Genomic DNA, 26,519 nt, shown 5'->3' with positions numbered 1-26,519 from the left:
TTGACAAAGGGCTCAAGCCCGAAACATCAGTTCTCTATCTCTGCCTTGGCTACATCAAGGACACTGTTTGACTTGCTGAGTCTCTCCAGAACTGTGTGTTTTTACAACATGCATTGGACAGTGAGCTGGAGATAACTAACGTTGCAAGTTGTTGCAATCTTTTGCATTTTCTTCCCCACCGTTATCAGTCTCCTGAACAAATCTTACATTCATAATCTAACCGACCTCTCTGTAACTTTGCTTTCAGTATTGTCATTCAACTGCTGTTCCATGCGTGAGTTGAGTAGCTGGATCACTTGCAAAACAAACTTTCTCACTGTACCCCAATACATGTGACTGTAAACTTGACTCAGTAGGATTACTCTGTAGGCTGGCATAAACTTGATGGGCTGAAATGGCCTCCTTCTATCTTGTAAGAACATTTAAAAGCATGGATAAGAGTGCAACTGGCAGTGACAGAAGAGTTCCGCAGCAATAAATAAAAGCTCCTTTCATGCTTGCAAGTGGTCCCAGGAATTAACCGCCAATCGGCCTTTAAAGTGCCAAGCGTGAAAGCAAAATCAGCTCAACGCTGGCGTCAGATAACGTCATCACACCGGGGTTTGACGGTCTTGACCCTTAGTACAATCCCCGGTGTCTGCAGGCGCCGGCGCTGCGATCAGGCAAATATGAAACGGGTAATTGCATTGTGGGATTGAAATTACCCAAGTTTTTGTGTGAGTGCAAGAATGTGGAGGAAGAAAAGATTAAATTGAAGGTAGAAACGTTGCTGTCGGAAAATTGCAGCGGGAGAGAGAGAGAAAGAGAAGTTATTTAAGGAGGAATGGTCAATTGATAAAATTTAGGATGATACAAGGCAGTGGTGAGGAATGATCTTGACGTTGAAGAAATGGGATTGGGCTGTGTTCAAGCAACATTTACGGAGGCAAAAAAAATAGTAGGGACAAAGTTCAAGCGCATGCTTTCATGCCCCTGAGAGCAGGAATGACATTGGTGTGAGAATTCCTCCCACATTACATAAATTATTAAGGAGCTGATTGGATTAGGGTTAACGCATCAGGATGGATGGGTGACAGGTAGAGAGAGGAGGGAGGAATGGAGGTAGATTGTCACCACTCAGGCACCGCAGGTCGTGAGTGGCTATGATTTACACAGATGAACTCAGTGGAAGTGTAAAGTGAGCAGTTGCAGCAAATCAGGGGAGTGGCAGAAGGACGAGAAGGGTCAAAACTTCTGCGGACAGGCGCAGACAGGTTAACTCTGGCCTCTGGCCATTTTTAACCTTTCATAATATATAATCTGGACTGGATCCATGGGTAAAGCTTTACCAACACCAGTGCAAACCAGCTGGCCAGTTATAAAATGAATCCTGGCAAACAGGCACGCAGAGTATATGCGCTTGTTGGTAGCCCCTGAAAAACAGGACAAGGAGTCCAAAGGGTTAAGTGAATGGACAGGAAGCAAGCAGATTGAGGACAAGGTGCACAAATTGTGCCCAGGGAACTGGCGGCAAAGCAGAATTGTTTCTAATGGTGAGAAACATGAACGTCTTTGGGGTGCAGGAGCAGAGCAGCTGGGGGAAGCTACACAGGGAGTATATGCAGACTCCACATGGACAGTTCCAGGAGTTAGCTGGGGGAGTGAGACAGCAGCTCCATCGGCTATGCCACTGCGGCCCACTTACAGAGACATGCAAGGTTGCGAGGGGGCTAAGAGGCTGTCTCCTCCTACTGAAGAACCAGGAGGCACCCTCTCAAGATAAGAAACAGTCAGTCAGCTTTTGACCACGTGACCTAACGTATCCTGCAGTTCGATGTAAAGATGTGATTACCCCCGCTGAAAAGTGACAAGAGATTGCTTTACTACTTTGATGGCAGTAGATTCATAAAAATTGTTGACGGAGATATCATGGATGTGTACAAAGAGCACCATTGCAAAGCATCCTTTAAATGATATCGTAGCACTTAAAAGAACCAGAGTTTGCAGCCTTACCGTGGAGTTCGATTTAGGAATAGAATTCTCTAATGTTGGCTCCCTCTCCTGGGTGTCTAAAACATAAAGGGAAAAGCAATACATAAGGCCAACTGGAAACAATTATTTTCGAGTTCTGACATATGCAATTTCTAAAATTTACTGCTTTTTAATGTGCACACTTAAATATTAATGGAAAAGCTGAGCAGTCTGGGTCTTTATTCATTGGAGCATAGAAGGTTGAGGGGGGATTTGATAGAGGTATTTAAAATTATGAGGGGGACAGATAGAGTAGATGTGAATAGGCTCTTCCCCTTGAGGGGAGGTGAGATTGGAACGAGGCGTCATAAGTTAAGGGTTGGGGGCAAAAGTTTAGCAATAACATGAGAGGGAGCTTCTTCACTCAGAGAGTGGTGGCTGAGTGGAATGACCTTCTGGAAGAGGTGGCTGCAGCAGGGTCAATTTTGCCAATTAAGAGAAGGTTGGATGGGTGCATGGATGTGAGAGGATTGGAGGGCTATGGGCAGGGAGCAGGTAGGTGGGACTAGTGGAGCTCACATATCAGTGCAGACTAGAGGTGCCGAGATTGCCTGTTTCTGTTCTGTAATTGTTATTTGGTAATGGTTATATATGGTGTCAATTTTCACAAAAATTATGAACTAGTCTTTGCAGACAACATTTCAACCATTGTGTGCCATTGCTGGCAGTAAATGTTTGTATCAAAGCCATTCATATTAAACAGAGATATGTATTGTTAGGCAAACTTAAGCCAATTAATATGTGTAAACTTAAATCACAATATATTTATATTCTGATACTGTTGCTTAGCTCAGTTTCCATCAACTGTGAATTGAATTGTACAATTATTTTCATATTTGGGTTCTGGTCAGGTTATTGCTAAATGCCTTTTTGTATGCCTGTAAGATATCACACAGAGTTTATCATGGATATAAAATAGGACTGAATAGGAATGTCTCATTGGTTGGCTCCAAGGAGAATCCAGAGGAGATTTATGAGTGGGATTTGGGTCTCAGTATAGTTTTGAGGGACTGGGAATAGTTTGTTTGGAGAAGAGAGACTGAGGGGAGATTTGATCAAATTACAATACATGAAATAAAGAGGGGTCTGGAGAAAGTGGGAGACTGCTGTTGTAGGTGGAATGGTCAAGGACTAAAATAAAATGGAAGAGAAAAGGCTTTGTTATGCAGTGTGCGGTTAGAATCTAGACTGCATTGCCAGGTGTTGTGGAGGACATCAGTTCCATTGTGGTCTACAAGAGGGGATTGGATAAATATTTTGGTGAATAAGGATTGACAAGGTTATAGAGAAAGGGAGTGATGTGGAACTAGGAATTTGTAATGGTTGAGAGATGGTGCAAATATGATGGGGCAAATTCCCTCATTTGCTGTTGTGACCATTCCATGTTCTAGGCTGAGGCTACACTGCCTATTAGAAGAAATGCTTTGGGGTATGATTTGTGCAGATGGACAAAAAGGATCCCCAAGGCACCATTCTGAAGAATGGCAGAGTTACGCCCAATATCGTTGTGCAATGTCACCAGTGATGTGGTCATTTCCATTTGCTATTCTCATATGGGTTGCCATTTTTCTTTAATTATCATTATGATAACATTTCAACAATTATCAATTTTTTGTCAAATGCTTTGAGATAACTTGTGGTTATGAAAAATACGGGTCCACTTCTCAATGGAAATATTCTTTTCGCATCCAACTGTTTTGATACAGTAATGTCCCCATTATCTGCCAGTCAGTCAACCAGAAACTCAACCGGCAAAAAAAAGAAAGAAAGAAATAAACCATTTAAAAATAAATAAGGTTTTAAATAAAAGCTTAAATTTTTAAGTGTTCTCTGAAGGAACACACAACATTCAGCCAGTAGAGGGCCCCGGTCATGCCCTGCCCTCAGCAGCTGTTTGAATAAAGTTGTGTTTGAATAAAATGGCGGCACCCGGGATGAAGAGCTGGCGGATGCTACGGTGACTCTCCCAAAATGTCTCCCTATCCCTGCCGAGTAAGATTCTTAATCTTTATTGTATTAAGTATATTAGTAAGGCTTTATGTAAACTTGGGGGAGGGGTTCATTTTGACGGTGGCATGGTTCGTGTAGTGGCTAATGCAACACTGTTACTAGACCAGCAACCTGGGTTTGAATTTGAATTGAACTTTTCTAGGATACGGGAATTACTTGATTAAAGCGAACTTTACCTAATTAAGGATGAAGGAATTTTTTTCCAAATTACTTTACATTTTGCACTGTCTTTTGTCTTTTGAACAGTGTATTCTTAATGCGGTGTATTAGTTAGACAGTGTAAGAGTGAGTCTCAGACAACCGGAAAATTCACATTTCTGACATCTGCGATCTCTGAAGGTGAAAGATTTTTGCTGTGGTTTTGGGTTGCACATTTATTCTCTAATCTTTAATTCACTTCATGTCTACTTTCATGTTTGCCTTCCAGTTTGAATTTCAATAATTTATTGTTGACTTGCAATCACACACAGGGAGACGAATCTTGGGCTGAACTTTCATTTTGCAGATCCATTTTCCCATGGCTATTTTCCTGTTCTATCTCCCCTTCATTTCAGTAGATGTCACCACAGATTAAAATATCCCTTGAGATTTTCCAGTTCTTGCTCGAATTTTGGTCCACTCACCTGATCCTTGCTCTTCAACTTCCTGCTTCTCTTTAAATTCCACTTTGCAGCCTTCCCCAGGTTCAATCAGACCTGTGAATAATTAAACGCAAAGGCTGACACTCAAAGTTGAGCCAGGTCAAGAATCGTTACAAGGACGGTTAGCAACACGGACGGCACAGTTGGGGCAATGTCTTAACAGTGCTAGCGATCGGCTCTGGGAGTTTGAATCCCACACTGTCCATGAGGAGTTTGTACGTTCTTCTGGTGTCTGCATGGACTTTCGCGGGAACTCTGGTTTTGTCCCACCGTTCAAAATCTACTGGGGGTGCAGGTTAATTGGGTGTAAATTGGACGCCATAGACTCGTGGGCTGAAATACTGTGCTGTATTCTGTATGTCCAAATTTAAATTTAAAACATTTAAATTTACATTTTAAAAAGATTTAAAAACTTAAGAAGTTAAGAGGTAGAAGCAGGAGTTGGCCATTCATTAAGGTCAGCACTCAGTTCCATGCTTGTTCCCCATAACCTTAATCCTCCATCTTTGCCTTAAATGCAGCCAATACTTCCTTAGGCAGAGAGTTCCAGAATTCCACAGATTCACTGCTCTTTAGGAGAAGCAGTTCCTCCTTATCTCTGACTTAAACCTACTCTGCCAAATCTTGAGCTTTGTCCCCTAGTTCCAGTCTCACTAGCCAGTGGAAGCTTCCCTATTTCTATCTTACCTGCTCCTTTTATATATGCCTCTATCAGAAGCCCCAACCCCTTGCCCCCCACCTCCCATCTAAACTGCAATGAATATAGTCTCAGGCGACTCAATCTCTCCTCATAGATAACATCTTCATTTCTGGAATCAACCTGGTGAACCTCCTGGGCCGTTTCCCAAGACAGTAGATCTTTTTTCGATGAAGGACACCCAATCATTTTGGTGAGATGTGAATGAGGTGAATCACATTAATTGGGCAGGATTAGGTGTGCTTCTCAATATTTATTTAATATGGTTTGGTGTCTAAATAGATTGGGCTGTTTAGCTCAGAACAAATTTCATACAGAATATAAAAAGCTTCACTGTACCTTGGGGATATTGGCCTCATTGGAATTTTGGAATAATTTTCCCTTTGCCTTAACTAAGTATCCTACAACTCAAACCAAGAAAATGTAAAGGGAACTAACTCCTAAAAGATTGACAACAAATTTAATTTACAAGAAATTCAACAAGATCTCTTTGGACTGAAGAAGGATGAGAGGAGACCTGAGAGGCCTAGGCAGGGTGGACAGCCAGTGCCTTTATCCCAGGGCAGGAATCCCAAATACCAAGGTCATCTCTACAAAGTGAAGGGAGGAACGTTTAAGGGACGCATCAGGGATAAGTTTTTTTACACAGGCAGTTGTGGGTGTCTGGAACACTTTTCCAGGCATGGTGATGGAGGCTGAATCATTCGGGGCATTTAAGAGACTCTTAGACAGGTACATGGATGAAAGAAAAATAGAGGGTTATGGGGTAGGAAGGGTTTAGTGCTACATTTTTTGGTAGGAATACAAGATGGCACAACATCAAGGGCCGAAGGGCCTGTAGTGTGCTGTAGAGTTGTATATTCTATGTTCCAAGATTATTTAGCAGGTAATTAAATAGTGCATACTTATTCACAAAAGACTTACTGAATAGTTACTAACTCATTCATCTGGTGTGTTGAGAATTGTTCAAGGAAATATAATTGTTTCATTTCTTTCCACAGTACCAAACAGGAGGATGGCCTTGACTCTGGCAAACTGGTGACAGGCAGCGCTTTTAATTAACAAATAAAAATCACCTTTGTGTTGCTAACATGACTTCCAAATATTTTAAACCCATGAGCAAGAAACAATGCACGTTGCTTTGTGCCACATACAAGTTGTCGCAATGTTATTGGCAACCCTGTCACCATTATGTTGTTCTGAATGGTCAGAACAACAGAACTCCTATTCTTCCAAAGAGATAAAGGAGGTTCCATTGCATTTGGCTGACTCCTTTATTGAGACTCATTCGTAGAATGAAATGAAAAATATAAGGTTATTGAAATAAAAATATGAGGAGATTTTTATTTTTGCCTAACAATGTGCATACAGTTCTCAAATACAGATGCATTTCTCAATGGGGGCCCTATGCTCTCCACCCCCTCCCTCCCGGGGGTGACCGCACATTTTTCTTTTCACTTCATTTTTGTATGTAGTCGGTGGGAGAGGAGTACAGAAGAAGCAAAAACTTGACTTCTTTACAGGGAAGAGGGCCCATAAACCTTGAGCCATAGCTGAAAATAGAGGCTGACAATCGCTGATTTAAATCATAGCAAATGAGACAAAAAACATGTAAGATTGTTTCATATCATTTAGTTAGTTGCTTCTTAGAAACAAGGATTAACCTTACTTCACAAAATGTGTGTTCACTTCTGAACTTACCTTTATTTCTGTGCTTTCTAATTTTTTTGATAACTAGGACCAGGAGACCAAGAGACATCATTGTTAATATTCCAAAGACTAGTCCAAGTATTACGAAAAATCTTGGTGGTTCATGAAAAAGAGAAAGAAGAATCATCAAGATCAGGTAGAAACAGAGGTATATCAGCTAAATGTGTCCACGAACGATATGATGAGGAATTATCTAATTATGTCCCATAACATGGAGTTTTCCCAGTGCAGAATATAATGGGATGTTAGCAAGTAACAAGTCACACTTGCTAACATCCTGTTATATTCTGCACTTGGAACTACAACTGAAAGCTGGAGATGATTTTGCATGCATTAAATCCAGGCAACCAATATGACATGGGGTTAGTAATGCAACGACATTAGTTTAATGTTCAACGACGCTCTGATAAAGAGTCACTGTTATGGGGAGAAGGCTGGGCAGTGGGGCTGAGTGGGAAAATGGATTAGCTCATGATTAAATGGCGGGGAAGACTTGATGGGCTGAATGGCCTATTTCTGCTCCCATGTCTTATGGTTTTATCCACTGGGACATCTGCATCACTATGGCGAGAATTATTTTAACACTCGACGCTCCTTTTTACCCATCACCTGTTAGCAGAAGGACCATGACTCAAGAACCATGAAAGCCAGTCCCTTCCTTGTTCCCCAGATTCTGCCGGAACCCAGTGGTTTTTCTTATTTCTTAATCGGTTAACCATTTGGATAATTTCGTGTCAGCTGACACACCCTGACGTTAGCACAGAACCTTCATGGTGGTAAAACTATGTGAAAACACAGAAATGCTGGAGGAACTCAACAGGTCTCGCAGCATTTCTGCAGTGTCTGCAAACTTTTGTGTTTCACTCCTGGCTGTAATATTATGATTAGATCTAACAGTGACATCACAAAACCATAACCATCTTATCAATTGAACGTCCTTGTTTTAGCTCATACTCACATTTATGATAACGTTATATTTGGATGCAAATTCGGCCAAACGCTGAAGGTGGTTACTTTGAAAAACGTTCTTTGAATTCTGAAAACTCTGAAGCTAAACTCAAATGATATGGTCAAGATTTCTTCTGTTTCACCTTAAAGGTTTGGGTTAACCCATCTTAAGCAAGTCAATGTTACGCAGGTGAATAGCAGAAAGTTACCCAAAATTTGGCACATTAATGATTTATGGGCAGGCATGGACATCGCATTTACTGGGGGTGAATGGAATGAAATTGCCGTCGGAGTACTGGGGGGTAAATTTCCTCTTCTCAGCTGCTGGTTAATCAGGAGCCTTGACGGAATATTAAAATAGGGGTTTGTGTGAATCTCTGTCGTAGTTAACCCTGGAAAGACAAGAGCATATTCTCCCTGGAGGTCAGTGACTAAAGGCATTCTGTAGGCATCTGTTCTGGGACCCCTGCTCTTTGTGATGTTAATAAATGACTTGGACTAAGAAGAGGAGGGGGGTGAGTCAGTTAGGTTACGCATGACACAAAGATTGGAGGTGTTGTGAATAATATAGACGGTTGTCGGTAGGTTACACAGGATGCAGAGTTGGATGGAGAAGTAGCAGATAGAGTTCAATCTGGATAACTGTGAAGTGATTGATGCACAATCAATTGTGCAAAGACTGAAGTAATTGAAACTGAAGGCTTTTATTTGCAAAAGATGGACAGCATCCCTGTGTTGGTCACTTACACTGTCCTGGATTCAAACTGGGGGCAGGCTTGTGGCATGATAGCCTTTATGGGAAAGAAAGTCACAAACTGGCCGGTGAGAGCAGGGTCAAACAGGAAAGGTCATATAACAAATTTGTACAATGATGGTTTCACTACAGAGATGCTCTTTGGAAGGTCCAACTTGAAGGTAGAGTATGTGGTTAATAGGATTCTTAGCAGCATTGAGGAATGGAGAGATCTGGGAGTCCAAGTCCTTAGAGAGGGTAATTAAAAAGGTATATGATGTACTAGGTTTCATTAGTCAGGGGGATTGATCTCAAGAGCTGTATGGCAATGCTGTAGCTCTATAAAACATTGGTTCAATCACACTTGGAGTACTTTGTTGGATGCCTCATTGCAGGAAGGATGGAGATGCTTTAGTGAGGGTACTGAGCAGGTTTACCAGGATGTTGCCTGGATTAGAGAATATGTCTTTGGAGCAATGAAGAGTGCGAGGTGACTTAATAAAGGCATAGAGGATTATGAGAGTCCTGGAAAGGGTGGACAGTCAGCAGCTTTTTCCTAGAGAAACAATAGCAAATGCCAGAGGACATTTGTTTAAGGTGAATGGAAGAAAGTTTAGGGGAGAAGATTTTTACCTTCACAGTGGAGAGTGCCGGGAATGCATTGTTGGGTGAGGTGATAGAGGCTGGCACAATAGCGACATTTAAAGAGTTCTTAGAAAAGTAGTGGATGGAAGAACATTGGAAGATTATGAATGTGAGCTGGGGAAAGTGAGATTGTTGTGGAGCAGGTTTACATAGCTTGGCACAACAATGTGGGTCTTAGGGCCTATACTGCATTATAATGTTCTCAGTTCTATGTTCTAAACCCTTAAAGTTTAATGTGCAATATTGCCCTGAATTGTACTGATGGGTCACTATGAAACTGTCTATACAATGGCATGCATTGGAAAGTGGGTGGCAGGACATCCGACCTCCTTGGCATTGTTGAGCTCAGCACGGAGTCCAGCATGGTTTCATAACTGAGCCATTTGATTGGACAAGAAGAAATGTTGACTCCTTTATTAGCAATCATTTCAAAACAGCTTCAAGAATCCAAGGAACATATTTCAAAGTGAACTCATTCGGACTTCAGCTACCTTTAGTTTAGTTCCTAATGTACTGGTGTTTCGATATCACTGTTAGATTTAATTACAGTATAACCAGCATGGGGCTTTTGTTTGAACATTAGAGTATACCTATTGACATATTCCAGGCTCTTTCCCCTCAACTTTACACCTTTGATATATGTGGCATGGCCCCATTCAATTTAATGGTAACCTGAGATTACAATCTAATTTACCTAAATGGCTAAATATAAGTACATGCCTTTCATTTTTAATTTCAGTAATTTACAATTAATTTACTATATTTCCTTGTGTAATCATCAATCCCATGAAATAGTTGACCTTCTTTTGGGCCAAAAATCACATTTATGACGTGTAAAAATTGACCCCACCATTTTCTGGTCCCGACTGCCCACTCATCCAAGCTCCTAATGCCCCAAATGTGGACCCTTGCCCTGGCTGGCCACCCACTCTTCAGAGCTCTTGATGCCCCAATCACAGACCCGTGCCTTGGCAGCCTGCCCATCCAAGCTTCCGACACCCCGTACCCGGACTTAACACCCGGCCATCTGAACTCCCAATGCCATGAAAGGCGCAGGTACTTACTGCGGTCAAAAGTAGAGGCCGTGTAAAAGCTGACCCACTCCCCCCAAAAGTTGACCCGAACAATTGTTCCAAAATATTGGACAATTACACGAGTACCGTATATATGGTATTATTTTTAAATCTTTATTTGATTTTTTAAATACTTTTCAGTTGTTTCAACTGTGTCGGATACTTAGGATCATTGAAATAATTGGAGGTAGGGTGAGCTATGTCAAGTATATTCTGTGGCCTAGGACCAGGATCTGCTGCCTGGGGTCCAGTCGCTGCTCACGGACACTTCCATCTGGAGGGATGGCCACAAGAGTGAGGACAGTGGGACGCTGGGGACCATGCAGCTGAGGAAGGTCACTCAGGCTACGGGCCTCCCGCAGGAGGGTGACGTGAGGTGGGGGTGAGGAGTAGAGCAAGGCAACCCTGCTGGTGTTGAACCTTCATCTCTATGGATACAGTCCACACCATGAGGACCATCACTCTAATAGCAAAAGAAATGCCAATAAAAACACATGCATCTAAATCAGGAGATGAAATATTCCCTTCACTCCTCAAACCTATTCTGCCATTTAATAAGATTGTAATCTAAGCAGACCCACTTGTTCTCTCTAATCTTTCACCTCCATGCTCATCAATTAATTTTTCTTAAAATAAATTCTGAAGCTCCCCTTCCACTGCTCTTTGAGGAAGTTACTTCCAAAGATTTTTATCTCATCTCATCTTTACATCAAGGGGGTAACTTCTCAATTTTAAACTTCCTGATCGTATCAGAGGTTCGGATCTGGAACTTGGCTGGCTGTTGGTTCAGACTGCACTCTATGCGGCTGTGGAGGCTGCGTGAGCACTGGTGGCGAATTCACGGACACTGAGTGACTCAGGGAGGGGACTCGCTTGTGCTTCTCTCTCTCTCTGGCTGTAAGGGACACTGGGCAATTTCTGCTGAAGGTGGATCTTTATCTGCCTTGTGGCAGATTACAGAAAATTTCAAGAAATATTATATTTTCTGTTTTATTACATGACAATAAATGAATCTCAAATCTAAACAGTGATGCCTAATTCTAGATTTTCCCACACAGTCTTTCTGACAATCTGATATACTTCCAGCAAGTTACCTCTCATTCTTCTAAGCACCTGTGGATTTAAACTTAATCGGTCCAAACCATGCCAAAAGCAAATCCTAAATCAATAAACTTTTTGGACCTCCTTCAATGTGAACTCTATTGGAAAATGTGAGTTACAAGGAGAGGCTGGTCAAATTGGATCTGTTTTCCCTGAAGCAGAGAAGGCTGGCATGATGGAGGTTTGTAAAATTACGAGAGGCAAAGATTGGGTAGATAACCAAAGTCTATGTCTCAGGGGAGGGATAGCTGACACTAAAGGGTGTAGATTTAAGGTGAGAGAGAGAGAGAGAGAGAGAGAGAGAGAGAGAGAGAGAGAGAGAGAGCATAGGTTGCAAGAGGAGATGAGGGGTAAATATATTATACCATATTTATATACTATACCTTGAATAAGCTGCCAGAGGAGATGAGGGAGGGAGGGACAGTAACAATGTTTGAAAGGCCTCTGATCAAATATGAATAAACGAGGCATAGGAATATGAAATTAACCACAAGATAATGGAACAGAAGTAGGCCATTCAGCCCATCGAGTCTGCTCTGCAAATCCACTCTGTGCTAAACTGTTCTAAATGCGGGCAAGTGCATAGAACCACTGGACTGAATGGCCTCAGTAACACCTTTTTAACCAGTTAGAATAATATGGTAGAGACGTTATATTTGTACTAGTCTATCACAAGACAGTTGATGTTTACCTTAGTCTTTCTTTGTCTGAAGGAAGTAACTTCTGACCTGTTAAAAATGTAATATGGTTATTCATGGATGCTGTGTACAGATTTGGTCCAGCCTGTGACTCTAATAAAAGAAAACATTCTGATGGGGAAAAAATAAAGAGAGGGACATCTAACTCTGTGAATTTTGGAGATTTTTTTTTCTCTGACTCTCGTTGCTTTTCCCTCCTTTCCATTTTGTCACTCAGAGAATTTCCTGAAGAGCACATCACTTTGGCAATCCTGGCCTCACCATCTCACAGATTTTCCTTTGCCCTCCCCAGCTCACCCCACCCTCTCTGCAACCTAAGGGTCCCGACGAACTGGTTTTCTCACTTCCCCAGTTCCGACAGAGGCTCATCGATTTGAAAATTAACTCTGTTTCTCTTTGCGCAGATACTGCCCGACTTGCTAAGTGTTTCACGCGTTTTGTGTTGGATTAGAGCCTATCTTCTACTGTGAATAAGAGCAGATGGAGAGGAAGATGCCATTATTTGTTTTCCCATGCTCCAACTGTCTTTATTATTCTAACCACCAGATGGCGCAATGAATGGCATATCAATATGACAATCCTGGCCTCACCCCATCAGAGATACAGGTATTTTCTTTATCCTTCCCGTCCTCCCCCATCCTCTGCAACATAAAACTACCTTGCTTTCTCACTTTTCCAATTTGACAACTGGTCTTCAAACTGAAATGATTTCTCTTTCCGCGGATGCTAACTTGCCTGCTGAGTGTTGCCATCATTTCTGATTATATTTAAGATTTGCCGGCATCAGCAGATCTGAAGTTTTTTTTATTTTCAATGATTGCCAAAACAGTTTGCCTAATGAGAGCAGAGCTGAATGCCACCGGGCAAGTGAAGATGTTTCCATCGCACTCCTGCTTTGAACCTTGTGGCGAGGCTTTGGGGAGTCAGAGGCAAGGTACCCCACAGGATGGTGAGCATGTAACCTGATATTCTGACCTAAGAATTAATGGCCTGGTTCCATTTCTGACCACACATTTCGCGTGGCGGTTAGTCACAGCACCAGTGATTGGGACGGGGGTTGGAATCCTGCGCAGTCTGTAAGGAGTCTGTGTGTTCTCCCCGTGTCTGCGTGGGATTTCCCGGAGGGCTCTGGCTTCCTCCCACTGTCGAAAACATACTGGGATTGTAGGTCAATTTGTTGCAATTGGGCAGCTTATGGGCTGAAAGGACCTGTTACCGCGCTGTATGTCTAAATTAAAATTGAAATTAAATTTTATTGAACAAAAGAGGTGAATGCCATACGCATTGGTGAATGTAAATCTGTGTCTTACCTTCATGAACTCTAAGTTCCACAGGACTTAACGGATCCAGAAGATGATGCCTTTCAATTCCACACCAATACCAGCCTCTATCGTTTTTTGTTAATTTATGCATTTTTATTGTAAGTTCTCCATTTTTATTATTAGCGTCGATTGTTATTCTGCCATCTCTGGTTTTCATCTGGGGGCCACGAGTTTGCACTAAAATAACGCAGCTCCTCCGGTAGTATCCTTTGCACCAGTACTTCTCATGATTTCTGAAATACTTATTGAATTTGCAAATGATTTCCACTTTATCCGCCACAGTTCCAATTTTCATACTTGGTCCAGTTATGTCAGCGTGAACGACTGCAAGTGTGAAAATACAAGAACCGTTTTAAAATGCAGGAGGTGAATCCTTACACTGTTGTGCAAAAAGGTAGGCTTGTAAAAGAAGTGGCAATCCACATGGGCCCAGTGTGCAGAATGAGCTGACTTGAAGCCCCCAGGTGATTGCCACTAAAAACATTCACTGTTCTTCTCGGCCTCTTTTCCTTTTCTTCACGCTTCAATCTTTCCCTCCACCCCTGCTCTCAGTTGCTGGGCTTGTTCTAGTGCGGCAATTAGCGCAATGCTGTTACAGTGCCAGCGACCCGGGTTTGAATCTGGTACTGTCTGGTCTGGAGTCGGTACATTCACCCCGTGATTGCGTGGGTTTTCTCCAGGTGCTCTGGCTTCCTCCCACCCTCCAAAGCGAACAAGGTTTGGTGGTTTGTTTGGTCACGTGCGTGAAGCAGGCGAGTGTCCCCTAAATTAAATTAAATTCAAGACTAACGGGCACAGTTACTACACTGGTTTGGCACTCTGGGCGAGGAAAATTGGGCAAGGGACCATCTCTTTGGCACTCTGGGCTAGTAAGATTGGGCAAGGGACCATCTGTGCAGTGGCTGAGTGGAGTAGGTGGGGCAAGTTCTGGTCTGTCAGTGGAACATCCCATCCTTGGACTCAGAGTTAAGTGAAAACCAGAGAGACCCCTTTTCAAATGCATCCAATTTGGGGCATGTGGATCTTTTAAAATTTAATTTTAATTTTAATGATACAGCACGGTTGAAGGCCCTTCCAGCCCATGAAACTTATGCTGCCCCAATTGCAACCAACCAACCAACCCTGTATGTTTAAAAGGAAATCAGAGCACTTAGACAAAGGCCATGCAGATCATGGGGAAATGTACAAACTCTCTACTGTTAGCAAGTCACTAGTACTCTAATAATGTTATACTCACTGCCCTGTTAACCATGCCAAAGGTGGACAGAGAATGGCAGCTAATATGTTATGATGTCTGGACAAAAAAGAACTTAAATCAGGAACTTAAGGAATGGGCGACATGATTGGTGTAACGGTTAGTGCATCACCTTTGCAGCGCCAGTGATCGGGACCAGACTGGGGTTTGAATCCCACAAAGTCTGTAAGGAGTTTGCATGTTCTCCCCATGTCCGTGTGGGTCCCCCCCCCCCCCCCGGGGGTGGCTCCACTTTCCTCCCACCCTTCAGGGTGTAGGTCAATTGGGTGTAAATTGGCCTGGCTCGTTAGGCCGAATTGGCCTGATGTCTACACCTTTTTTAAATTAAATTTAAATGTAAATTTTAAAATTAGAAGAAAAGGTAATCAAATTGTAATTTAAATAAGGGTGTGAGGAGGGCATGACATTGCGTTCGAGTACCAGCAGACTGCAGAGAATGGGGTGGCATGGTTAGCGAAGCAGTTAGTGGCAGCGATCCAAGTTTGAATCCTGCGCTGTCTGTAAAGAGTTTGCACGTTCTCCCTGTAATTGTGTGGGTCTCCTCCGGGGTCTCTGGTGTCCTCCCACCCTTCAAAATGTATGGGGTTGTAGGTGAATATGGGTATAATTGGCAGCACGGATTTAAATGATCAGAATTGGTTTCTACCTTGCTGTAAATAAAAATAAATCATTATTTTAAATAACATTTAAATATAAATAAATAATTTAAGCTAGAGGATGGGCAGTGTGTGACAGACCAGCAATATGAATGGAGAAAGTGTTGGAAGGCTTGTTCAGAGAGTTTAACAATATTGTTTCCCCTGTTCAATTTGGGAAAGAAGAACGAATACAAATCAAATGGACCCAAAGTAGAATGAGACCAATCTCACAGGTTGATCACCAGCACCAGGCTTAACCTGCATTATGGAATGTTGACGGGGGTCTCAATGAAGCAGTTGTTCCAATGTCTAATGTTGAACAATCGAGTCAAGTTACTGAGGAGGTGATGGACCTGACGCAGTGCCAGACCACGGTGGAAGAGACGGAATGTTAACCTGGAGTTAAACAGGGGTCCAGTGCAATACACAAATGTGCTGCTCAAACTCTGCGGGTCTCGCAATATCCTTAGAAAATAAAAGGCCATCCATGTTCCAGGCCTGACCCCTTCGTCAGGAATAAGAGGGGAAAAAGAAAGTGGTGGAGGGGAGAGGCAGAAAGAAGGAGGAAGGGGGAGGAGTACAGATGAACAGATCAGAGGTGATAGCTGGAGGAAGGTGGGAGGGTGGAAGAGAAAGAAGCGGAGAAGTGATAGGGGGAGCAGGCAGAGGGGCTAAACAGTGGCTCCCTGATAGGAGAGGGAAGGGGTTGGGTGCTGGTGGAAGGGAGACAGAGGGATATGGAATGAGAGAGGGTGACCAGAACTACAGATAATACTCCAAGTGTGGTCTCCCCAACATCTTGTGTGTGTTACATTCTGCCCCTGCTCCTGCACTCAGTGCCCTGACCAATGTCAGCAGGTGTTCTAAATGCTCTCCTCACACCTCTTGTCCAGCAGAGAATTCCGTGGTGTGATTTTGTTCTGATGACCAGTCTTGTTCTCCAAATTTCATCAATCACTTTGATCTCATAGCCATTAAAATGCTTATTAATTGTAAAAGGTCATTTCATCTTTTCTAAACGGATCTGACTTGATGTCAGATTTCAAGGAATTCCCTTCCCCGAACTCAGAAACATTGGAAAAAAACATCATTGACCTCATTGACGTAAATCAGGTCACATTAACTGTGAAGTCCGTGTGCTCTCATTTAATTTTTGACTGTGCTGAACAACTCCAGTCAGGTATCCAGAAATATGTTGTTTGTCTTCAAAGTCACGGAATGTCCTGTACACCCACTTTTCTTAGCAGGGTTTCAGTTTTAAAAGTATCATCTTGGTGTTCAAATCTCTCCAGAATCTCACCATCAGCCCTCTCCTTTCCTCAGTACCCACCCTAATTTCCCCGTACGTTTTCTCTTCTCCTCTAGATCTCTGGTTCCTCTGGGCCTCTTGATTATCTGCATCAGAGGTTCTCAACCTTTTCCTTTCCACTCACATCCCACTTTAAGTAATCCCTAGGCCATCAGGGCTCTGTGATGAGTAAGGGATTGTTTAGAGTGGTATGTGGGAGGGAAGGGAAGGTTGAGAATCACTGCTCTAGACCCACTTGTTACTAAAATATTTTGCTTGAGAAAAATTGTCATTAGCCTATTTCTTTTGGAGTTACGAAGCTGTGTACAAAACTCAATTAGTGACGATTAAAACAGCGGTTTTCAAACTTTTTCTTTCCACCCACATACTACCTGAAGCAAATCCTTACTTATCACAGAGGACCTACGGCATAGGGATTACTTAAAGTGGTATGTGAGTGGAAAGAAAAAGGTTGAGAACTACTGATCTACATTTTTGGTTTTTTTCCTTCCTTTGAAGGCCACAAATTTAACTCTAGAACTTCATCTCTAAACCTTCCCTGCCTCTCTCTGTCTTTCTTTCATTCAGCTACCTTAAACCAAACTATTGGTCATATTCTAAATACTTCTGCAGGTAATGACAATCATTAATAAGCCGGTGAAGAGGTTTGAGATATATTGATTTGTTGAAATTCTGATCTCTGTAGTTGAGAAAGGAAATACTGGCTTTGGAGGTGGTGCAGAGGAGGTTTACGAGGTTGATTCTGGAAATGAGAGACAATACTCATTGGAAACATAAGCATAGAGCATATACCTGTACAAAGGTATAAAATTATGAAAGGAATAGATAAAATAGAAGCAGGAAGGTTGTTTCCACTGGCAGGTGAGACTAGAACTGGGGGACATTGACTCAAGATTCAGGGGAATAGGTTTAAGGCAGAGAAGAGGAGGAACTGCTTCTCCCAGAGAGTGGTGAATCTGTGGAATTCTCGAATTCTCTACCTAAGGAAGCAGTTAAGGCTGCCTTATTAAGACACAAATAGATAGATCTTTGAAGAATAAAGGTTTTGGGTAACAGGCTGATAAGTGGATCGGAGTCCAGAGTCAGATCGGCCATGACCTTACTGAATGGTGGAGCAGGATGCCATTTCAATGTAGGATTCCCAGTTGCTGCATGCACACTGCAAGATCCCAGAAATTGTTATACATTTAGAACCAGGTTATTTTCTTTGTTGTCAACAGAGGGGTAAAATTGAGATGAATGCAGGGAACAACCTCTGTGCTGTTAGCAGAAATCGGGCCATGCATTTTCAGGTTAATACTACACCTCAAGAACAGCATTCTGATTGCACTGCACTTTGCGCTAAAAAGCACTGACAGCGGCAACTGATATTTTTCAGGAACAGTAATTGTTAAGGAATGTGCCTCGGGATAGATCAGTTTCATTAATTTCAAAGCATTGGGGCAAGGCACCTCCTCTGCTATTGTTACAGAGGCTCAAACTCAAAACAAATTTGGCTTATAATTAAACTATTTCATTTCATATGAATTAGCCCAACAGAATTATTTACAAAGAGGGAGAATCTTTTAACTAATTTGTTCTGGACTGATTCTGGCAGATGCAAGTAATGAAAATAGTCTTCCATTAGTCCCAGAGCATATAAAATTGTGCCAAATAAACCACACTTAATCCACATGGTGACTTACTACAAGTTAGCAGAGCTCACAATGTATGTGTACATTTGTGGTGCACTGTTAACCAGAATCAGACACACACAAGGTAAAGACTGTACAACAGGCTTTAATCCACAAAGACTTCCACAGAGCCAGGCTGGCTGTGGCTGCAGCAACTCTGAGTGAGGCCTTGGGAGGCCGGTGCAGGCTTATATCCCGGAGGGTGATTGACACCCGACCGGGTGGGGCTTGATCCATTCAGGCCAACTGATTGACAGCCGGCCAGGTGTTGTCCTGTCCCCTTACACTCCTGCAGGTTCGGAGGTTGCCCCTTGCAGTAGGCCAGTGGTGGACCACCACAACATTGTACAGACAATGACAGGGAGTTAAAATCTTGCTTTGGTAAATGGTAATTTTAATTGGTGACATGAATATTTAACAGAAGTTTTTACATTCAATGATGACATTTGTGGGCATTACAGGAAACTGAAAGTTTTTAAATAGCATTTAGATACGAGTGGTTTTTTTTATTCACAATTCTCCTAAGTTTTGGACATAAAATTGATACTTAAATCCCTTTACATTCTCGGTTATACTCTCTTCTGATGTTTAAGTACTAATTTATCTGTTCATTTTAACAAAGCTGCCATGTAAATGGCCTGGATCACTGCAAATTTTACAAGGGTAAAGTGTCATGCCTTACAACTTTGGCATGAAGTGAAACCGTCAGCCAGATGAGAATTATTCTCAGCCTTATTTAAATTTCTATGCCCCAGCAATCGCACCAGAATTGTGTATTGTTCGGTGGAATTTGTGGCTGAAACCGTCACAGATATACATTACTAATAGATGTTTCCTACCATCGTCATTTCTGTTGCTAGATTTCCCCACAGGTCTCATTTAGAACATAGGACAGTACAACACAGGAACAGCTGTGTGCCCATGGTATCTGTGCTGAACATAATGCTAAATCTCTGCTGTTTGAACATGATACATGTCCCTCTATTCCTTGCATATTGATCTGGAAACTAAGAGGTTTCCAGATTACAATCGTACCTACCTCCACCAAGGCTCCTGGCACCGAGCACTCTCTGTATAAAAAACGCCGCACTGATCTCCCTTAAACACCCTCATCTGAAATGTGTGTCCTCTGGTTTGTGGCTTTTTCACCCTGGATTCTGACTGCCTCCCCTACCTTACTTCTCACAATGTTACAAGCTTCTCTCAGGTCTCCCCTCAGTCTCCAAAGCTGCCAAAAAAACATCCACGTTTGTCCAACAGATTGTTCAACTTCTAGAGACAGATGCAAATCGACAGATAGAGTACTTCCAAAAATCCAAGAGGACTTAAATTTTCTTACCGGAGAGGAAGGCAATTGAAAGGAGAAGAGTAGGACTCATTTTCATTTTCTGTGGCTGACTTCAATTTATGAGAAAGTGCTTGTGTTTGCACTGACTTAATTCTGCACCAGTGTCTCTAATCTTCCACTTCCCCTCCACACTTGGAAGACCATGACCTCAGCTGTAACTGAGAATAAAAAGTGCTGGTTTGACTTTTGACAGCCTCAGATTTTGCAACATGTCTAGTGTGAGTAAATGAGTACCAAGGCATTCATTGTACAACACCCAAGCCTTTGTGAAAGCCTAATTGTTTTCACTCTGAGGCTTGTTGGAAGAATCGAATCAACTGTTTAATTGTTAGTGACCAAATGAGTGTTGCAAGTAGAGTTAAAAACTTGCATCTTTTGGAATCTCTATTAAATTGTTTAAAAACTGCATAATAAATGGGCAGACTATTTTCTAAATGGCAAGAAAGTTGAAAATTCCCTGATTCAAAGGGACGCAGGAGCCCTCATGCTGGACAGCTTGAAGGTAAACTTACCTTCGGTGGTGAAGGAGGTAAATGCGTTTATTTCAAGAGGAATAGATACTAAGACCAGGGATGTGATGTTGAGGCTTTATAAGGCTCTGGGGAGGCCTCACTTGGAGGATGGTGAGCAGTCAAATCAAGTCAGCTTTATTTATTGTTCATACCATGCTCGCAGATAGTGTTTCTCCAGGACCACGGAACATATTTACATAGATATAAGTTAGGAAAGCAGTTAACGCATTAAAATATTAAGGTGCTAAGATGTATACACTGAAAGTCCACAGTTCATTATCCACATCTGTACTGGGAGTTCAGGAGCCTGATGGCTTGGCGGAAAAAGCGGTTTCCCACTCTGGACGTAAGGGCAGATGGGAGAAGGGAGAACAGTTCGCATGTGGGATGTGTGGAGTCTTTCACAATGTTTATTGATTTCACCTGCTTCGAGTGTAGTAGATTTTTAAAAATTTTTTAAAATACATGCTGACATTAGAGAGGATTCAAAGGAAGTTCACAAAGATTTTAGGAAAATGGGGGCCGGGGGCGGGGGGGGGGGGTGGGGGCGGGGGATGAAATCTCATTGAAATACTTTGAATATTGGAAGGCCTGGGCAGAGTCGATGTGGAAAGGTTGTTTCCCCACAGTGGGAGAGAATAGGACAAGAGGGCACAACTTCGGGATTGAGAAGCATCCACTTTGAACAGAGATAGAGAGGAATTTCTTTAGCCAGAGGGTAATAAATCTGTAGCATTTGCTGCCACAGGCAGATGTGGAGACCAAGTTATTTGGGTGCATTTAAGGGAGAGATTGATAGGTTCTTGATTAGTTATGGGGAGAAGGCCGGGCAATGGGGCTGAGTGTGAAAAAGGGTCCGCTCGTGATTAAATGGTGGGGCAGACTCGATGGGCTGAATAGCCTATTTTGGCACCTATTATGGCCTTATGATCTAATGCATTTGGTAACATATGTTTTGCTTTAATATTTGCTGAACATATTATTGAAATCTATTTTCTCTCATGGTTATGGCTGTCTAAACCTTAGTGTTCTGGAAAATTTGAAAATTGTGGAGAGTAAATTGCAGTTGTCCAAGACGAGTGCAGAGATTTGAGATGAGGAGAATGGTCTTTAGAGGAGATCTGTGGAAGAATCCTTTCAGCCAGAGGGACTCTGGAACACATTGACTGAGAAGATGGGGCAGGTAGGGCTCCCTGGATGGGCAATTGATTGTTAAGGCTTAAACCACTATGGAGTGAAATATGAAAGCCCGCAACCTCTGTGATTGTAGTAAAAATATGGAAATGCTGGAGGAATCGGCATTTCGGGCCTGAGCCTGTCTTCCTAAAAAGCAGGCAGGTGTCTGAGATAAAAAGCAGGGGAGAAGGTAAGAATAGGCATGGGGAGAAGTACGGACCAATAAACAAAATGTGTTAATTGGATACGAGAAGGAGGATAGGAGAGAGGAAAGGTGAGAATTGATGGGGGTAGGGGGTTTGTCCTATGAAAGTAGGGATTGGAGACAGAGGAAAAAGGGGAGAAAGACGGAGTTCCAGAAAAGGAGACATAGGGATAGATGGGGTGGGGGGGGGGGGGGCTAATGAAAACCAGAGAAGTTGATTTTAATTCCATCCCCTTGGAAGGTGCCCAGACCTGAAGATGAAATGTTGTTCCTGCAATTTGCGGTGGTCTCAGCCTGCCAGTGCATGAGGCCATGGACAGACATGTCAGCAATGGAATGATGCAGGGTGACCACTGGGAGATCTCTGGTATTGCAGTGGACAGAGCTGAGGCGGTCAAAGAAGCAATCTCCCAGTTTGTGTCCAGACTGTCCCACGCAGAGGAGTCCATCATGGGAGCACTGAATGCAGTAGATGACCCCTGTTGATTCTCAAGTGAAGTGTTCCTTCACTTGAAAAAGCTGTTTGGTGGTGGCGAAGTGGTGTGAGCGTAAGTAGAGCACCTCCTGCGGTCACAGGGGTAGGCACTAAGGGGGTGATTAGTGGAGTGGACAAGGGAGTCAAGGAGGGGAGCCATCCCTGCAGAAGGCAGAGAGGGGAGGAGAAGGTGGTGGGATTACATAGTAGGTGGCGGAAATGATAGAAACATAGAAACGTAGAAAAATTGGTGCTGGATCATTCAATATGATCATGGCTAATCAGTACCTGGTTCCTGCCTTTTCCCCATACACCTTGATCCCCTTCGCCACAAGGGCCAAATCTAACCTACTCCTAAATATTGACAAGGAATCGACCTCAACTTCTTCCTGTGGCAAAGAATTCCACAGATCTACCACCCTCTGAGAGAAGACATTTTTCCTCATCTCAGTCCTAAAAAACTTCCCCCTTATCCTTAAACTGTGACCCCTGGTTCTGGTTTTTCCCAGCATTGGAAACAACCTTCCTGCGTCTAGTCTGTCTAAACCCTTAAGAATTTTATGTTTCTATAAGATTCCCCCCTCAATCTTCTAAATGTCAGAGAATACAAGCCTAGTCTATCTGAACCTTCTTTATATTCAAGTCCTTCCATCCCTGGTATCAGCCTAGTGAACCTTCTCTGCACCCCCTCCATGGAGAGGATTCCTTCCTCAGATAAGGCAACCAAAACTGTACGCAGTACTCCAGGTGTGGTCTCCCCAAGGCCCTGTACAGCTGCAGCAGGATCTTCCCACACCTCAAATCCTCTCGCTATGAACGCTAACATACCATTCGCCCTCCTCACCGCCTGCTGCACCTGCACGTCCACTTTCAACGACTGATGCACTGCAACACCCAAGTCTCGCTGAATCTCCCCTTTTCCTAAACAGACACCATTTAGATAATAGTCTTCTTTCCTGTTCTTAGCTCCAAAGTGGATAACCTCACATTTAACCACATTATATCGCATCTGCCACATCTTGGCCCACTCACCCAAGTTGTCCAAATCATTCTGCACTCTCCTAGCATGCTCAACACAGCCAACCCCACTATGTAAATCTGTTGTACTTGCTCCAAGCTATCCTTAAACGATTGCCATTGCATTTCTACCATTAGTCCTTTAAGTACCATTTGCCAATCTATTTTAGCCAATTCACATCTCATAAAATCAGTTACCCTTCTTCAAGTTCAGAACCTTTGTATCTGAATCAACTCTGTCACGTTTCATTCTAATTAAGAATTTCACCATATTGTGATCACTCTTGCCCAAAGGGTTCTTCACTACAAGATTTTTAATTAACCCTTTTCCATTACTCAGTAACCAGTGTAGAATGGCTTGTTCCCTTGTCGGTTCCTCGACATGCTGATTTAGAAAACAATCCTGCATACATTCTAAGAAATCCTCTTCAACCTTACCCTTATCAATTTGGTTCACCCAATCTACATGTAGATTAAAGTCCCTTTGTGTCACGCATTACTAATTTCCTTCCTCATGCCATCCTAACCTCACTGCCACTGTTAGGTGGATTGTACACAACACCCACTAGCGTCTTCTTCCCCTTTGTGTTTCTCAGCTCTACCCACATCGATTCCACATCCTCCAAGCTAATGTCCTTCCTTTTTATCGCATTCACCTCTTCTCTAACCAACAAGGCTACTACACTTCCTTTTCCATTCCGACTACCCTTCCTGAATGTCGAGTAACCCTGAATGTTGAGCCCCCAGTCACGATCCCCCTGAAGCCACGTCTCTGTGATCCCAACTATATCATAGTCCTTAATAACTATCTCCACATTCATTTCCTCCACTTTATTATGAATACTCCTTGCATTGAGGATGATATATTGGATGTGAAGCTAGTGAGGGTGGTAGGTGAAGACAAAAGGAATTCTGTTCTTGTTGTGCTTGGGGCCAGAGGGGGCCAGGGCAGATATGTGAGCAATGGGTGGGTGAGGGCTGAGTTGATGATGGTGGCCTCATTATTTAATGAAGGAGGACATCTTTGGTGATCTGACATGGCAGACCTCATCCTGGGAGGAGATGTGATGGAGACAGAGGAATTGAGAGCCAGGGTGTGAAGAGGTGTAGTCGAGGTAGTTGTGGGAGTTGGTGGGTTTGTTGAAGATGTCTGTCGAGTGTTTGTTTCCTGAGGTAGAGAGAAGTATTGAGGAAGGAGACAGTGTTGCCGGAGATGGACCAAGTGAATTTGAGGTTGGTGCATGAGGCAATATGAAGGCAGTTGTTATTGAAGTGGAGGAAGAGTGTAGGAACCTTGCCTGTGAAGGTTGTAGCATGGATTGCTCCACATAGCAAACAAGAAGGCAGGCTTACCCATGGTGCGTACCCATAGCTACCCTTTTAACTTGGAGGAAGTGGGATGAGTCAAAGAAGACGAGGACAATTCTACCAACTGGAGGAGGGTGGTGGTAGAAGGGGACTGGTTGGGTCCACTGTTGAATCCTTACACATTTGCTCCTCTATTTTTTTCTCTCCACTAGGTGGTCTATAATACACCTCTATAATTGTAACTTCACCTTTTCTATTTTTTAATTCCACCCACGCCGCCTCCCTTGGCGAGCCCTCCAATCTATCTCGCACAGCACTGCTGTAATATTTTCCCTGACAAGTAATGCCATACACCTCCTTACCCCTCCAATTCTATCACACCTAAAGCAGCAAAATCCTGGATTATTTAGCAGCCAGTCACATCCCTCCCACAACCACGACTCACTGATCGCCACCACGTCATACTGCCAAGTGTCTATCCACACTTCAGCTCATCTTCCTTCTATACAATATTCTTAGCATTAAAGTAAATGCATTTCAGAAATTTCCCACATCTTACCTTCTGCTTATCCCCCTCTCTATGGACAACTTTATTATTTATTGCCATCAGCCCCCCCCCCCTCCATCATGGCACCGATCCATTTCCTCCTCAATCACCTACCCTTCCACCCCCAAACTTTGTCTACAAGCCTTCTCTATTTGCGGACAAACCTTCTCTTTACTGTTCTCCTTTATATGGACCCCTTCCCCCAACCGCACTAGTTTAAAGCCTCCTTAGTAGCCCTAGCAAATGCCCCCGCCAGGATCCTGGCCCCTCTGGGATTCGGATGTAATCTGTCCATTCGGTACAGGTCCCACCTCCCCCAGAATAGATCCCAGTGATCCAAGTACTCAAATCCCTGCCCCTTACTCCACCCTTTTAGCCATGCTTTTATCCTCCACCTGTTTCTATTCTTGCCCTCACTATCGTGTGGTACAGGAGGTAATCCAGCGATTACCATCTTTGCGGTCTTTCTTTTTAGCTCCCTACCTAATTCCCTATATTCATTTTTCAGGACCACTTCCTCCTTCCTCCATGGGGCACATTAAGCTCCTGCTGCCACTGTCACTGGATCCCCTGTTGTTCGCATACAGATCCATCACCAGATCCCTCCATCTAACCCTCACCCACCTAGAAAATAAGGGCCCGAATTTTCGATTGCTATTTATCGACTTCAGTTCGGCATTCAATACAATCATACCTCAGTACCTGATAAGGAAGTTGAGCCTGCCGGGTCTAAACACTTCCCTCTGCAATTAGATTCTTAGCTTCCTATCGGGGAGACCTCAGGTCATCTGGATTGGTAACAGCACTTCTAAGACCATCACACTGAGCAAGGGGGTCCATCAGGGCTGTGTGCTGAGTCCACTTCTGTTCACTCTACTGGACAACTGCTGTGCAGCTAAACACAGCTCGAACCACATCATCAAGTTCGCCGACGACATGACAATTAACCAATAAATAACAACAATAAATAAAGGTGACTTGACATGACTTGAGATAGATAGAATTAGTTGAATTTGACCTCACGTTTGACATGAACATAGTGGGCTAAAGGGCCTGTTCCCGTATTGTTCCATCTTCCCATATAAATGGGCGGCTGATGGATCCTCAGACACGGTGGGCTAAAAAGTCCGTTTTTGCGGCTTTCCATCTCTTTGATCATGACCCTCTAACTTTGACGTGACTGACAGATTTTCTAATGTTGGACAGTAAATCATGTGCTACAGAGATTACAGTTGGGACATCCAGCAGTTCACAATCTGAGATTATACATGGAGTGAAGGGATCAAGTGTGACGTATCCAGGTTCACTGATAATAATAGCCCAAGTGACAGCATGAACTATGAGGAGAATGTACATGCTTGAGGGCGATATGGACAGACTCAGTGAATGGGCAAGGAAATGGTGCGATAGAACACACCATGGAAAAATTGAACCGTCTTTGGCAGAAAAAACTGGCAATAACAAGAGA

At 43.0% G+C, this 26,519-nt stretch overlaps 1 protein-coding gene across 3 annotated transcripts in view; it reads right to left on the bottom strand.

The window, feature by feature from the left end:
* Window positions 1-19,980, bottom strand: part of LOC138765183 (CMRF35-like molecule 1) — a 30,593-nt gene extending 10,613 nt beyond the window's left edge. For all 3 annotated transcript variants that reach the window (XM_069942091.1, XM_069942092.1, XM_069942090.1), the window contains exons 1-6: window positions 19,803-19,980; window positions 13,577-13,912; window positions 12,260-12,296; window positions 7,060-7,160; window positions 4,644-4,715; window positions 1,993-2,048 (exon numbers count right to left, since the gene is read on the bottom strand). In XM_069942091.1, coding sequence (XP_069798192.1) covers window positions 1,993-2,048; window positions 4,644-4,715; window positions 7,060-7,160; window positions 12,260-12,296; window positions 13,577-13,912; window positions 19,803-19,848 — 648 coding nt within the window. In that variant the 5' untranslated portion in view covers window positions 19,849-19,980. The remainder of the gene's footprint in view (window positions 1-1,992; window positions 2,049-4,643; window positions 4,716-7,059; window positions 7,161-12,259; window positions 12,297-13,576; window positions 13,913-19,802) is intronic.
* Window positions 19,981-26,519: the final 6,539 nt, after the last annotated feature.

Source organism: Narcine bancroftii, chromosome 5 (assembly GCF_036971445.1).
Source record: "Narcine bancroftii isolate sNarBan1 chromosome 5, sNarBan1.hap1, whole genome shotgun sequence".
NCBI lineage: Eukaryota > Metazoa > Chordata > Chondrichthyes > Torpediniformes > Narcinidae > Narcine > Narcine bancroftii.
Note: the sequence above shows the minus strand (reverse complement) of the source record. Positions and strands in the feature narration are given on the sequence as shown.